At 36.1% G+C, this 16,697-nt stretch overlaps 1 protein-coding gene across 1 annotated transcript; it reads right to left on the bottom strand.

The window, feature by feature from the left end:
• Nucleotides 1-3,711: 3,711 nt before the first annotated feature.
• Nucleotides 3,712-15,323, bottom strand: LOC148569063 (uncharacterized). Its single transcript, XM_088484868.1, has 2 exons — nt 15,152-15,323; nt 3,712-5,312 (listed from the first exon to the last, which is right to left on the bottom strand). The coding sequence occupies exons 1-2, from the start codon at nt 15,321-15,323 to the stop codon at nt 3,712-3,714; spliced, it is 1,773 nt and encodes a 590-aa protein (XP_088340994.1).
• Nucleotides 15,324-16,697: the final 1,374 nt, after the last annotated feature.

Here is a 16,697-nt window from a genome sequence, read left to right as displayed (position 1 = left end):
AACCTAGATCTAAGATTATTGAACTAAACCTAATCCTAATTCTAGAGAGAAGTGAGAGCTTCTCTCTCTAGAAACTAACTCTCAAAACTAAACTAAGCTAAAACTATGACTAATGATTAAAAGTATATTGATTCCTCTTCAATCCTTGGCTTAAATAACATCAGAAATGAGTTGGATTGGGCCCACAAGGCTTCTAAAATCGCTGGCCACGTTTTGCTTTAAGTGAACCAGGTGGCAGCAACGGCGCGTGCGCGTACTATGCGCGTGCGCGCTACCATACGTGTAGCAACTATGGCAAATCTTATATCGTTTCGAAGCCCCGGATGTTAGCTTTCTAACCCAACTGGAAACGCATCATTTGGACCTCTGTAGCTCAAGTTATGGTCGTTTAAGTGCAAAGAGGTCGGCTTGACAGCTTTCCAGTTCTTTCATTTCTTCATGAGTTCTCCAACTTTTCATGCTTTCTTTCTTCATTCCCTTGATCCAATCTTTGCCTCCTAAACCTTGAATCACTTAACAAACATATCAAGGCATCTAATAGAATCAAGGTGAATTAAATTTAGCTATTTGAGTCCTAAAAAGCATGTTTTCACATTCAAGCACAATTAAAGGAGAATATACAAAACCATGCTATTTCTTGAATAAATATGGGTAAAAGGTGATAAAATCCCCAAAAAATCAATACAAGATAAACCCTACAAATGGGGTTTGTCAACCTCCCCACACTTAAACCAAGCATGTCCTCATGCTTAAGCCAAGAGAGAAACAAAGGGTATCAACATTTATTCAATGGAAACTAACTAAATGCAATCTACCTATATGCAACTATCTAAATGAATGCAAGTGCTTGGTCAAAATAAATCAATTCCCAAGAAACATATATGCACAAGGGCTAAGGACTAGCAAGTCTAATCCATAATTGAATTGAGTTATTAAATATTTTTACAAACTTGCATGAAAATTATGATCATAGGTGAAAACATGTAATTGAGCATCAAACCCTCACCGGTAGTGTTTGCACTCTATTCACTCAAGTGTTTAGGGTTGATTCACTCAATTCTCCTCTATTTCATGCTTTCCAAGATTTGTTTTTCTTCTAACAATCAACATTTATTTCATGCATGCATACAAGTATCATGAGGTCTTTTCATTGGTTGTAATGGGGCTAGGGTCAAGGTAGGATCATATATGGCTAGTGGGCTTAGGATTTGAATCTTTGATTAACTTAAACTTTCCCACCTAACCTATATAATGACCTATACAATTAAGTACTAATCTAACTACCCATTCCTCACTTTTTCACATACTCATGCATTTTCTTTTCATTTCACAACACTTATGCATTGATTCTTATTGAGCTTCACTTTGGGGCATTTTGTCCCCTTTATTGCTCTTCTTTTTTTTTTCTTTCTTTTTCTATATACATTTTTTTCTTTTCTTTTCCTTTTTTTTTTCTTTTTCACTTTTATTTCTTTTTCTTTTCATTTTTTTCTTTTTCTTTCAAACTATACACAAGAACATCAATGCATAAGGTCTATACATTTAATCAATACATGAGTATGTACCCAATTCCCAATATTTACAATAATAATACAAAACTACCCTTTTATTCACCCAATGTCCCAAGGTTCCCACACTTGAATGCTACACATACTCTAGCCTAAGCTAATCAAAGATCCAAATAGGGACATTTATTATTTTTCGCTTGAAGGCTTGTAATGTGCTAAATTAAGAACAAGTGGGTTAATCGTAGGCTCAAATTTGGCTAACAATGGAAGATAAAAGGTAGGCTATTTGGGTAAGTGAGCTAAATGAAATGAGGGCCTCAATCACATAAATGCATGAATACACAAAATAATGGACATAAAGAATCAAACAAATCAAAGATTACAATCATAGAAAGAGAATAATACACACAAGAAGGAAAAATAAGTGGTTATAAGATGTAACCACATCATTAGGCTCAAATCTCACAAGCTTGTGTTCTTAGCTCATAAATCATGATCCACAATATATATAATTCAAGCAAGTTCTATGAAAAGTTTTCACTCAAATCAATTGACATGCCCTATAGATAGAAATCTTGAAAAATTCTCATTATCTTGACTAAGCTTATTGTGTATACATATGCAAAAATAAGAAAATGCAAGTAAAAATCCTAAAATCCTAGAATGAAATGCAAAAGTATTGGAGTTAGAAATTTGTCACCCAAGATTGCCGATCGGTCGGACGACCTCCCCACACTTAAAAGTTTGCACCGTCCTCGGTGCACTCAAAGATGAGCAAGGGGGTACGGCGACTCTCCGGATTGCTATGTGTTCTTTCTTCTGCTTCCATGGTTGCTTGTGGTGCATTCATTATGAAAAACAAAAATATAACACCATAAGATGAGAAGATATAAAAGCAGGGAAGCATACATTGTTGGAATGAGGTAAATCACTAGAATGAGGTGAGTGAATTAGTGTGACATTAAAAAATATTCGGTGTGTGAATTCTAAATTGCGTGGTTTAGAATACACATTAGCATAAAAGCTATGTCACAAAAGAAGCATGCACTTCATTTATCCTAGTGTGCTTGAGATGCTTTAAGTAAGCTTGTAAGGTAAGACAAGCATTAGAGAAGCATGAAAGCATTCAAGTCAAACATATGGATGGATATAATCATGAAATACAAAGCATTAAGGTAAATGCTCAATATCATCCATCAAGAGATTGCCTAATCAAAGAATACGGTTCAAATCACATGGTGGCTAGCTACAACATGCAATTCAAAAGAGTTATAAGCTCGAAGACAATTCTCATCACTTGGTATTTTTCAAAAGGTAAGCATGAAGAACTCAAAACCAAGTAACAAAATATAACCTCAATCATAGAATCCAACAAAGATTATCTAAAAACATTCATGCTAAAATAGCATTTAGGCAATAAGGGATATAGCAATGTATAGTAAACAAAGTCAATAATCCAACACTTATGATGAAAAGAGAGAAAATAAAATGAAAACTAAACTAAAACTAACTAATTAACTAACCAACTAACTAACTAACATCCAACTAAAATAAATGGTTATCGATGGTGTTTGGAAGTGTTGGATGAGGGGTAGTAGGAGGGAAGAAGAAAGGAAAAGGAAAGAAATGGAAAGAGGAAAAGAAAAGAAGTGGATGGAAGAAAGGGCATCCACGCGTACGCACGCATGGCGCGGGCGCGTCGTTGGCTTATTTCGAGAGTGGCGCGTACGCGTCATGTGCACGTGTGCGCAAGTGGGGTTTGTGCTAGAGGCACAACGTTGGCGCGGCGCAGGCACAACTCTCTGGAAAATGTATGGAGGTTGGAACTTCTCAATCCACGCGTACGCACGCATGGCGCGCGCGCGTGGATGGTCGAAAATGCTGGAAGTGCGCGTACGCGCCATGTACGCGTACGCGCCATGTACGCGTACGCGTGGATGGTGCTCTGTTTTTCAAAAATTTTTCTATGTTTTTGCACCCATCCAAGCATTCCAAACCTCCAAACAGCTACCAAAACACCATAAAACCTTATTTAATATACTAAACTACCAAACATACTCAACTAACTAAACAAAACATGAAATTAAGCTAATTCTACCAATATATACAAAAGAGAAAATGAAAGGATTTTACCATGGTGGGTTGTCTCCCACCTAGCACTTTTGTTTATTGTCCTTAAGTTGGACTTATGGGGAGCTCCTCATCAAGGTGGCTTGTGCTTGTATTCATCTTGGAACTTCCACCAATGCTTGGACTTCCAATAAGCTCCATCATTCAAGATTAATATCTCCAAGCTTTGATGGAGTTCTTCACAAACCATGGGCTCCCAATGTTGATCCTCATGTGTTCCCGGATCCCATATTTTGTCTTCACACCCATCTCCAAGTTGATTATCATTAATCCATGTGGGTGGTGAGCAAGGTGAATTCTCAACAAAGTGACCAAACATCCTTCTAGACCCATGTACTCTAGTTATACACCAACCTTTGCTATCAAGCTTTGGACACGTGACCATAATGAACCTAGAATGATGCCTCCAACCACTAACCATCTCCTTTTTACTCTTAAAGCCACTAATTTTTCTAAGTTGATCATCCGTCTCAAGCAAACCATATTCAAGGGGAATAACAAAGCTTAAGTATAAGGAATTTACCCACTTGAATGAGAGAATGGATGGTGGTGGCTTGGGGAGAGGTATCTCCAATGTGCTTGCAAGCTCTACTCCCTTATTTGCTTCCTTGTCAATCTCCACCTCTTCATAAACTTCTTCATTTTCAATCCTTTGTTCATCAACTTCCTCTAACTCTTCAACATCACTCAAGTCATAAATGGGAGGTTGAGAGAAATCTACCTCCACATCACTTTTAAATTCATTGGGAGAAGGTTCTTCAAATTCAAAGGATTCTTCACCAAGAAGATCGGATGCATGATCTTCATCACCAAGGGAACTCAATTCTTGCTTCATTCTCTCCAAGTCTTCATATAGAATATGCCTCGGAGGTTGTGCACATTCCTCCTCAACATCAAATTTACTCTTCTTGGAGGGATTTTCTTTGATTTTAGCTTCCCATGGAAGTTCCGCATCTCCTAAGTCTTCAACCACTTCTTCCTCTTCTTCAATGGTCCTAGGTTCCTCCAATTGTTCTAACACAAAGTAGCCTTCCTCCTTTTCCACCGGAGTTTCCAATCTCTCCTTCATGCTATGCTCTTCTTGAGCCATGGGAGTTCCTTGAGTGTCCAAAAGTTGGGATGCTAACCGGTTTACCACCGCATCCAAGGCGGTCATGAATTGTTGCACATCCCTTGTCATCTCCTCATGTCCTTGAAGAAGAACACCAAGGGTTCCATCCATTAGAGGTTGGAGTGGATAAGAAGGTTCATTGTCTTGGAGAAAGGGTTCATTATAGGAAGGTGGTTCTTCTTGGTAAGGTGGTGGTGTGTATTGAAGTGGTTTTTGGGAGTAGTAATCTTGAAATTGTGGTTCCATGTATGGCTCATATGGTTCAAAAGGAGGTTGGTATGGTGGGTAAGGATCATGGTCATATGGAGGTGTTTGTTGAAAATAGGCTTGTGAGTGTGGTTGAGGGTCATGTTGAGGATATGACTCATAGGCATATGGTGGTGGTTCTTGAAAATCACAAGGAGATCCACCATAGCCATTTGATTGATATGCATCAAAGAATGGCTCTTCCTCATAGTGCATTGGTGGGGGTTGTTGCCATGATGATTGATCATAAGCATATGGCTCTTCCCACCTTTGATTGTCCCATCCTTGATACACATCTCTATTATAGTCCTCATCACCTACAACATAGTTGTAATCACACTCATAGCCAAAATGAGAATTCATAATGGAAAGAGAAAACAAAAATCAAAAGATAATGGAAAATAAGAGAAATAAAATTCTACAACTAGCAAATAAAGCAAAAAGCAAGATTTTCACACTATTCACATATGTATAACAACCAATAACATAACACCATTGCATTCCCCGGCAACGGCGCCATTTTGACGATTGGATTTTCGATGGTTTAGAATTTCACAAATGAATTCTCGTTGCAAGTATAGTTTCTAAACCAATCACTAATCCTTTCATACAAAAATTTGTTTGTCACAAGTACAAACCCCTAAATTCTATAAACCGAAGTATTCAAACCTCGGGTCGTTCTCCCTAGGAATTACAATAAAGTGTCTTGTTATTGGTTATGAGTTATTTTGGGGTTTTGGATAAGAAGCATGAAAAGTAAATGGCAATGAAAATAAACTAACAACTATAAAAGGCTCTTGGCAAGGTGTGAGAACTAGAAGCCCTATCCTAGTTATCCTTCTCAATTGTGATGAGAATTGTTCATTGCTACCACTTAGTTAACCCTTACTAATTAAAGGAAAGTCAAGTGGATGAATTGACTTGAGCCACAAGTCCTAGCCAACTCCCAAGGAAAGACTAGCTTTAGTGCACTCCAAACCAATTAGCAATCTCTCCAATTATCAATCAACACAGGAATTAGATAACTCAAGTGTCACTAATTACTCTACCTAGGCCAAGAGGAACAAAATCTACACTAAAACTAAAAGAGGCATTTCAACAAACACATAGAGTGCAATAGAAGTAAACATTATTAATTGCAAGAATTAAATGAAGCTACAACTACAAAGGCAAGAGATCAACAATAGAAAAGCAAAGAAGAACAATTATTATGAATTACCTCTTATTGAATTAGAAGAAAGTAGAAGGAACAATACTAGATCTACAACAAAATATAAGAACAACATAAAGGAAATTACAATAAAGGAATAGAAGAAGATTGAATGTAGCAACAAAGAATTGAGAGATAGAAGTGGAAGAAAGCAAAAATTAAAACCTAGATCTAAGATTATTGAACTAAACCTAATCCTAATTCTAGAGAGAAGTGAGAGCTTCTCTCTCTAGAAACTAACTCTCAAAACTAAACTAAGCTAAAACTATGACTAATGATTAAAAGTATATTGATTCCTCTTCAATCCTTGGCTTAAATAACATCAGAAATGAGTTGGATTGGGCCCACAAGGCTTCTAAAATCGCTGGCCACGTTTTGCTTTAAGTGAACCAGGTGGCAGCAACGGCGCGTGCGCGTACTATGCGCGTGCGCGCCACCATACGTGTAGCAACTATGGCAAATCTTATATCGTTTCGAAGCCCCGGATGTTAGCTTTCTAACCCAACTGGAACCGCATCATTTGGACCTCTGTAGCTCAAGTTATGGTCGTTTAAGTGCAAAGAGGTCGGCTTGACAGCTTTCCGGTTCTTTCATTTCTTCATGAGTTCTCCAACTTTTCATGCTTTCTTTCTTCATTCCCTTGATCCAATCTTTGCCTCCTAAACCTTGAATCACTTAACAAACATATCAAGGCATCTAATAGAATCAAGGTGAATTAAATTTAGCTATTTGAGTCCTAAAAAGCATGTTTTCACATTCAAGCACAATTAAAGGAGAATATACAAAACCATGCTATTTCTTGAATAAATATGGGTAAAAGGTGATAAAATCCCCAAAAATCAATACAAGATAAACCCTACAAATGGGGTTTGTCATTGTGCCACATACACTTCTCTATCAATAAAGCCATTAAGGAAAGCACACTTAACATCCATTTGAAACATTTTGAAACCTTTATGGGCGGCATAGGCAAGAAGCAACTGAATTGCTTCCATTCTAGCTACCGGAGCAAAAGACTCATTAAAATCTATACCCTCTTCTTGATCGTAACCTTGGGCCACTAATCTAGCCTTATTACGAACAACTTGTCCATCCTCACCAAGTTTATTTTTAAATACCCACTTAGTACCGGTAACTTTCTTACCATCCAGATGAGGTACTAGTGTCCAAACCTCATTCTTGTCAAATTGAGCAAGCTCCTCTTGCATTGCTTTAACCCATGATGGGTCCTCAAGGGCTTGTTTGACATTGTTGGGCTCTATTTGTGACAAGAGAGCAAGATTGCTAGGTTCGGTTTGCCTTTTGGTGGATGATCTTGTTGTTACTCCTTGAGAGGGATCACCAATGATGAAGTCATGAGGATAACCCCTCATGGACTTCCATTCTCTAGGCTTTCGGACAGGTGTAGAGCTTTGATGAACTTCTGGTGGTCTCTCTGTTTCAGTTGCTCGTGCCTGCTCAGGAGACAAAATGGAAATATCTCCTCCATTCTGACGAGACAAAACTGGACTGGCAGATTCTTCGTTCTGAACAGATTTGGAATTTTCTTTGCTTGTTCCAGCTTCTTCACAATCTGAATCATTATCTATCACAGTACTGGGAATTAAGTTAGAATCACAAAAAGTAACATGTATGGATTCCTCTATTGTCCTATGCTCCTTGAGATAAACTCTATAGGCCTTGCTTGTGGTGGAATATCCAACAAACATTCCTTCATAGGATTTTGGATCAAATTTTCCAAGATTTTCTTTATTATTAAGCACAAAATATTTGCATCCAAAAACATGAAAGTACTTAAGATTTGGAGGGGTTCCTTTCCATAGCTCATATGGGATTTTCTTTAATCCTTTTCTAATGATTGTTCTATTCAAAATATAACATGTTGTGTTCACAGCTTCAGCCCATAAAAATTTAGGAGTCTCATTCTCACATAGCATAGCCCTAGTCATCTCTTGAAGGCTTCTATTCCTTCTTTAAACCATCCCATTTTGTTGAGGGGTTCTAGGGCATGAAAAATTATGAGAAATTCCTAAGTCATCACAAAATTTTTCAAAGTCTTGATTTTCAAATTCTCTTCCATGATCGCTTCTCAAATGGGCAATTTTCAAATCTTTTTCATTTTGAATTTTCTTGCACAGGGTGGAAAAAACATGAAAAGCATCATTCTTATGAGCAAGAAAAAGTACCCAACCAAATCTAGAGTAATTATCTACCACCACAAGACCATAGTGTTTACCTCCTAAACTTTGAGTTCTATTAGGACCAAAAAGATCAATATGTAACATCTCTAATGGCCTTTTGGTTGAGATTCCTTCTTTTGATTTAAAAGAGGATTTCACTTGTTTGTCCAATTGGCAAGCATCACAAGTGAGATCCTTATCAAACTTGATATTTGGAATTCCTCTAACCAAATTCCTTTTGACTAGCTTAGAAATTTGGTACATGCTAGCATGTCCCAACTTTCTATGCCAAAGCCATTTTTCAGATTCAAAAGATGTAAAGCATGTCACATTTTGTTTCTTTAAATCCTCAAGAGTTAATCCATACACATTGTTGCATCTTTTGGCTTCAAATAAAATATCCCCAGTTTTCTCACAAACAACCAAACAAACAAATTTCTTAAAAATAACATCAAAACCTAAATCACACAATTGACTAACACTAAGTAAGTTATGTTTCAAACCATTTACAAGAAGAACATCATTTATACAAGATGAAAAATTTTTACCAACTTTCCCAACAGCCACTATTTTTCCTTTTGCATCATCACCAAAAGTGACAAGTCCTCCATCATACTCATCAAGCTTTATGAAGAAGTTTGTCTTTCCGGTCATATGCCTAGAACATCCGCTGTCCATATACCACATATTATCCTTCCTTTTGGATTCTAGGCACACCTACAAAACAAGCTTAAGAGACCTTAGGTATCCAAATCTTTTTGGATCCTTTTACGTTAAACCATCTTTTATGTCCTAAGCCATTGTAATAAAAAACAACTTTACAAACTTTATCACCAATCATTCTTTCACCAAAGAAACATTGAATAGGAAAGTGTCCATTTCGGTTGCATAGCCTACAAAATCTTGGAGTTGCTGTTTTGTTAAAGTAAGTTGGGTCTTGATATTTTGTATCATTTGAAGATGAGGCAATGTTTTCAAAATGAGATTTTTCAGATTTATAAAACCCCAACCCAACTTTATCATAAAGAGGTTTTTGATTAGCCAAAATTTGATTAAGATTTTCAGAACTTTGTGTAAACTTGGCTAAGTCTTCCTTAAGCCTTTTAACCTCTTTAAGCAACTCTTCATTTCTTTTAAAACAGTTTACATATGCAAGAACAGAATGGTCACTTTTACAGCTTCTAACTTGGGCTCTTAACTGCTTATTCTCTTCAACAAGGTCACAAGCAGTTTCGGCCTCTCTCACTTTTTCTTTTAGAAAACTGTTTTCAGCCTTAAGAATGGTGATTTGTTGTTCAAGTTCTTGATTTTCCAGCAGAAAGCATCTTATTTTTTCAGAAAGGTGGTCTATCATAAGATGAAGATCTTCAGTGTTAGGGTTATGAAAGACTACCTGATTTACGTGATCTACCATAAGACATTGTTGTGATTTGGTCTCTGATTCTTCATCATCATCATCTGAGTCATTTTCCAAATCTTCCCATGAAGCCATCAGTCCCTTTTTCTTTCCCTTTTTCGGCTTTTCCTCCTTCTTTAACTTGGGATAATCAGATTTGAAATGACCTATTTCCTTGCAGTTGTAACAAGTCACTTTGCTGAGATCTTTCTTCATCTTCCTTGAGCTGCTGCCTTTGCTTTTGAGTTTCACTATTTTCCTGAATTTTTTTACAAACAACACAAACTCATTTTCAGAAGAGTTATCACTGGATTCACCATCCAGAGGGTTAGTCACAGAAGAAAAAGCAATTCCTTTCTTTTTTGAATCTTTTTTCAAATAGGAGTTTTCAAAAGCAAGAAGATTTCCTCTCAAATCATCATATGTCATGGAATCTAAGCTACTGCTCTCAGAAATAATTAAAGCTTTTGTTTTCCACTCTTTTGTAAGACTTCTCAACACTCTTCTCACTAGCACAGATTCAGAATGTGTAATTTCCAGAGCATCTAAGCCAACAATGATGGAGTTAAACCGTTCAAACAGTTCATCAATGGACTCTCCTTCCTTCATTGCAAACATTTCATATTCTCTGCTCAACATGTCTGTCCGAGTCTTCTTTACAATGGTGGTTCCTTCATGTGTGATTTGTAGCTTGTCCCAGATTTCCTTTGCCGTTGTGCATCGTGATACCCGTCGGTACTCCTCAAAGCTGATAGCACAGTTGAGCAGGTTTACTGCCTTGGCATTTAGTTCTACCTTCTTCCTATCTTCCTCGGTCCAACTTGCTTCTGGTTTAAGAGAAATTACTCCTTGAGCACTTGTGATAGTTGGAAATTTAGGACCTTCCAAGATATAATTTTTCCAATAGGTATAATTTTTCCCATTGAAAAGAGGAGGTCTGTTGCTTGATTGACCTTTAGTTAGATTATAGGACACCACATTTGCGCCACTGTTTTCTGCCATGAGGATCTTTACTCCAAGCTGCAAAGCTTGATCTCTTTGAGACCAAGCTCTGATACCAATTGATGGTTTCAGTGGCTAAGAGAAGGGGGGTTGAATCTTAGCCCCCTTTTTGCTTGATAACACTTGCTGACTTGTTAGACCAATTTTGGAAACTTTTAGTCTTTTTATCTCATCACTGCACACGAGACTTTTTCTTTTGTCTCGTCCCTAGCCACGAGACTTTTCTTTTTGTCTCATCACTTGGCACGAGATTATTTTGGTTTTTACTCCTGTGTAGCAGAAACAGAAATGAAGTGGAGAGGAGAGGAAGATTACACCCAGATATATCCTGGTTCAGCTGCTAAGTGCAGTGCAGCCTACATCCAGTCTCCATCACAATAATGATGGAATTTTACTATAATCAACTTGATTACAAACTGTACAGTGCTAACCCAACTTACAAGGGGATTCCCACAGAATCATGAAACACAACATAGATGAACAAAGGAACTCTAAGACATCTATGGCTTTTTCTTTTAATTTTGCACTCTCTGCCTTTTTCCGCTCTATGGCTTTTTCATACAAACCTCACTGTTTGCCTTTTTCCATGAGACTCAAGACATGACAAAATTAAACAGAAAAAATACAAAATAGAATACATTGAAGGAGAAGAGAAACTATTAGCTCAGGAAGCTTTGAGAATTCTGTGCCTTGCACTCTCAAATTTTCTCATTGCTTCAAACAGTGGCTGTTCTTTTAATTGTTCTTTTGTTTTAGTGTCTTGTGAACAGTTGGATAACTGTACTCGGCTACTTTGAACTATTTTGTTTTGTTTATTAATCAAATATTCTGTATATTCATCATGCTGGTTTTCTAACTATTTTGCAGGTTCCTCTCGTGATGACAAAAGGGAAAGAAAAGTAGATAAAGAGGCTAATCTAATAATACTCTGATATCAGTTTTCTAATGATTATTGCCTGCCAATTTTTTATTTTCTTTATGATGCTGGATATTCTTGCTTGAATGAAATGTTTGGCAGGAAATATTATTAGCAGGAATTACTTGAATATATAGTATGATGAGTCTTGATTTTTTATGTACTCTGAACGTACTCAATCATACTCTGTTGTTAACAAAATATTTTTGAGCATCATGTTATCTGAAGGACAACAAAATGTTATGTCTTGATTTATTGCTCATATTCTTTGCTTGAAAGGTTCCATGTGTTGAATATATTAAATCTGTTGGAATCGTTCAAGCATTTTATAGGTACTGCTTCCACTGAGAAAATGCATACATTAAGCGGGAGCTATGTGATAATAGGAAAGGGGGAGGATTCAAATCTTCAAGGGAGTTCTCTTAATCCTTAAACCTCTTTCAATTCATTTTTTAATAATGTTTGTCATCAATGGGGAGATTGATGAGTTTGGAAAATTTCAAATTATTGTGATGACTAAACATTGTTAAAAATATTAATTAGAAATTATTAATTCAATTTTGGCTTCAAAATTATTTGTTTAATAATTTCTGTTTTGTGTGCAGATTTTTTGGGCAACATAAAGTCCAATATGTTGAGAAAATATTCACCCTTTGGTACAAAAATTTTCTAAGCATTGGGCCTGAACTATTCTTGTATTAAGTGGGCCAGAAAAACCAATTTGAAGCCCAAAAATATTTCCTTTAGATCCAACAAATTGCTTAGTCCAAAATTAAAAAGGAAAGAAAGGAAATGGAGCTCGTTTGGTTCGGTTACCCACTCCCCTCTTTGATGGAATTCAAATTTAATTAACTTGGTTTAATTGCATTAGTAACAAGAAAGAGAAAGTTCAAAATTGATTTGATGGCAATTAAGAGTTCACACGTTACAATGCATAGGGGAAAAAAAGTGAAAAATTAACTCATTTTATCATCTCTTTACTTCCATTGAAAGCTTTTCTCTCTTCTCTCTCCTCTCTTTTGTTTCGGTCACTTCACTGTCAGGGAAGAAGATTGTAGAAGCAAGTAATCAGAGGAAGAAGCAGAGAAACTATGAACAAGCAGAAGGCTAAGGTGATGATGGCCTTAGCAAAAAGAAGATCCAAGGCATGGCGTGGCTAGGATCTTTTCCACAAAAGGCAAGATGTGGAGAAGAAGCTTCAAGATCTCCATGCCAAAAGTAGTAGCAATCGGCCTCAGTCAAAGAAGAAGATCCCTGAGAGGAAGCTCGTTTCTACTTTTGTTCATCCATCACAGAAGGTAGCTACAGAGGCTACGTGGAGGAGGAAGCAAAAATGGAACAGATGGAGCTATCAAGGATCAAGAGTTTATCAAGGGTCAGAAATCTTTCTTGGGGACAAAGTCAAGATGGAAGGCTCAGATTGATAAAGCTTGATGAAAAGGCATGAGAGAGAGGTACATGCATGTTGATTTGCTTTTGGTTTTCTCTCTCTCTTCTCTCTGTCCGAACCGGTTTTGGTGTTGAAGAAGAAGAAGTTGGCTCGGTTGAACCGTTTCAACCTTGGAAGCTTCCCCTTCTATAATAAGGGTGAACGGCCAAGGCTTGAGACAAGGAGAGTAAGCACAGAGTTCTCATAGCTACCTAAGCTAACAGAAGTTCTTCTCCTTCAATGTGTTACATTTTGTTTTCTTTTCTCTAGTTTTGTCTGTCTGAGTCTCATGGTAAAAAAAGGCAAACAGTGTGAGGTTTGTAAGAAAAAGCCAGTGAGAGGAAAAAAGGTAGAGTGTACAAAATTAAAGAAAAAGCCATAGGTGTCTTAGAGGTCCTTTGTACATCTATTTGTTGCAGTGTTATCAAAACCGGACCGGACCAACCGGTTCAACAAAAAAATTGGTGAGCCGGATCCTCTACCGGTCCGGTCCGATATTTGGACCTCATAAGGTTGAAAACCGATAAGAACCGGCTAAATCCGATGCGAACCGGTAAAAACCGGTCAAATTCGGTAATGTTCGGTCTAACCGAACCGGTTAAGGGTTAAATTTTAACAAAATGTTAAAACTGGGGTTCAAACCCCTCCCCTCTTGGAAACGTAACATTAGTCATAGCCACCAGGCTGTGTTGATTTTCATTAATACTAATGCAAATATATATATATATATATTCTATCAAATAATTTTCTCCTACCTAATCTATTTTAAATTTATTTATAAATTCACTTATTCTTAAATTAATTATATTTTTATTTAACAATAATTATAAACTCATTTATTTTTTTCATAATTATATAATATCTATTAGTATTATTTTTTAATAAATACTTGTAGTATATAATAATATAATAGATATAAACTAATTAATAAATTATTAAAATTTAAAAATAATAATTATTTTAATATAAAAACAAAATAAAAGTATTTATTATAGAGTAAAAATATCAAAATACTTATTGTTTCTGGTCCATATTATTTTAGAACAGCTTGATATTCTTAAAATATTATTAAAAATATGTATTTTAAATTATAATTTTAAATTTTTTACTATTTTTATTTTTTATTTGCATAGTACCGAGTCAACCAGTTCAACTAGTGACCCACCGGTTAAACCAGTAATCCAGTGACCCAGTGACTTGACCGGTTCGATTACCAGTTCGGTTCTGACAACTATGATTTGTTGTGTATCATGATTCTGTGGAATCCCCTTGCAAGTTGGGTTAGCACTTAGCAGTTGAAAACTTGGTAGGTGACCAAGTCAAGTTTAGTGTTGGAAATAGTTTCTGGACTTGTCCCAGATAGGAAGGGTAGTTCCTAGGGAGAATTGGTGTTTGTAATCAGATGATTATAGTGAAATTTCATCACTGTTGTAATGGAGACTAGATGTAGGCTGCATTGCACCTAGTAGCTGAACTAGGATACTTCTTGGTGTGATTCTCTCTTTCTCTTCTACTCCATTTATGTTTCTGATGTGTAGGAGACAAAATTGAAAAATATCTCCTGACCAGTTACGAGACAAAAAGAAAATGTCTCTTGACTAGTGACAAGACAAAAAGCATAAATATCTCCTAAAAGCATTCTAAAAGGTAGCAAGTGTTACTCAGCAAAAAAATGGGCTAAGATTCAACCCCCCTTCTCTTATCCAATGATAACCATCAAACTCGGCTACTCTAAACCTGCCCCCTTGGTAATATCGATGTTTAAGATCGTTCCACAAATCATAAGCTACATTATTCCATAAAACACTTTGATATATGTCAGGGCTCAGGGAGAGATTAATCCAGGAAACTACATACGTGTTGCATCGTTGCCATGCCTTAAAATTCAGATCCATTCTCTCAGGCTTCAAAATTGTACCATCAACAAATTTGAATTTGTTTTTAGAATAAAGTGCATTCATCATAGCTTTGCTCCATGCACTATAATTCGAACCAGTGAGTGTGACATTGGTGATAGGTATACCTGGATTTTCAGACGGCAAAATGTAGTAAGGACTTGAAAGATCTTGATTCGGATTCGTCTTGTTGAGATGACTGTGGATCTGCACAACTTGACTGAAGAATGCCGCAAACTGCTGAGCATCCATCATACCAACACCTCTAGATCCAGATCCGCTTCCTGATTTCTCAGCCATAAGTGCGACTTTCACCAATTGGCTCGTAACCTTTCTCTCTCAATCTCGTTGATGGAACACTTTGTTACGTCACCGTGAAGAAAGGTGAATTAACGAAGCTCTCATCAAACACTGTTGTGCGAGTTCGAGAGAGAAAAAAAAAGAAAATAGACGAAGAAATGAAGAATGAGAGGAGATCAATCGAAGAAGAGAGTTTTAGATCTTATCGAGGAAGGCAGAGAAGAACAGAGAAATTGCGTTATCTGTGAAATTGGACTCTTCATATTTTCTCAAATCACGCCAAATGATCGTGAATCAGAGAACAAGCTACCTATTCTTTAATCTATAATATCCATGTTCCTCCGTCCACGCTCACCGCACCATGTTAAATTGTATGTGAGATTGGAGAAGAACACATGATCAGAGAAAGAGAGAAGAAATTAGGTAATGAAACTTGTATTAATGAAGAGTCTCAAAGAATACAAACTTTATGACTATCTATTTAGAACTACACGCTAACTAACTCTGTATATCTCACTAACTAACTCTGTACAGCTTACCAACTATACAACTAACTGAAATTAAATAATATTAGTGGCAGTAATGGTATCAAGTAACACTCTCGCTCTTGTAGGAGGACAATATAGTGCAAGAGGACTTGTGAATGAGGCATTTCAAATTTTTATTATACTTGTGTATCTATTCTTCAATGAACCTTTTTTTTCCTGCTTATTTTTTATTTTGTTCCAATATTCTTTTAAATTGAAGTTCTGGATCTCCTGTTACTTTGCAATTTTGCATCTTGGCCTGTAACTAGTAGTAGTTGGCCTCCAAATTAACATTCAAGAAATAGTCATCAAGAATAATAAGTGATTTACAAGTTCCACTATATTTAACCCTTTTTTACTTTCCTCTAAAATATACATCTTTTATATTCTATCTTAGTGAATGCAACTCTTTTTTGTGCTATATCCCTTTGTACGATAACTTTAAAGAATTCATACTTCTTTTGCAGTTTTTGCATTTGTGTTTTTAGCAAACACCTTATAATTTATACATGGATAGATTTTAGATAGTACTAGTTAATCTCTTATATTAAGAGTTATATTGACATTTTTTTGACAATTTAGTTCAATGAAACTCCAATTATTTTGAACTTATAAATGAATAAATATAAAAAAAATTTAATAACTATAATCAATTTTTTATCTAATTCAAAAATATGTTACACAATATTAAAAGTGTTTGTCTAACAAATTTTATGAACAAACAATTATGTAAAAATTTTCTCACATCTCACAACAAATACCAAATCTTGAGTTAAAATCCATAATTTCTTAGCTCAAAGATTCCTTACTCACATAAATCACTTACATAACATAAGATAATTTTCTC

This window comes from Arachis ipaensis, chromosome B4 (assembly GCF_059453495.1).
Source record: "Arachis ipaensis isolate K30076 ecotype BB chromosome B4, ASM5945349v1, whole genome shotgun sequence".
In the NCBI taxonomy this organism is placed as follows: Eukaryota; Viridiplantae; Streptophyta; class Magnoliopsida; order Fabales; family Fabaceae; genus Arachis; species Arachis ipaensis.
The sequence above is the reverse complement of the archived record's forward strand: the minus strand, read 5'-3'. Positions and strand labels throughout refer to the sequence as shown.

Bases quoted from the DNA above. Each gene is read 5' to 3' on its own strand.
- LOC148569063 (XM_088484868.1), bottom strand. From the start codon at position 15,323: ATGGCTGAGAAATCAGGAAGCGGATCTGGATCTAGAGGTGTTGGTATG. The intron at 5,313-15,151 runs GTATACCTATCA...ACTATGTTGTAG, and splicing joins TTTGCCGTCTGAAAATCCAG to GTGATGAGGACTATAATAGA.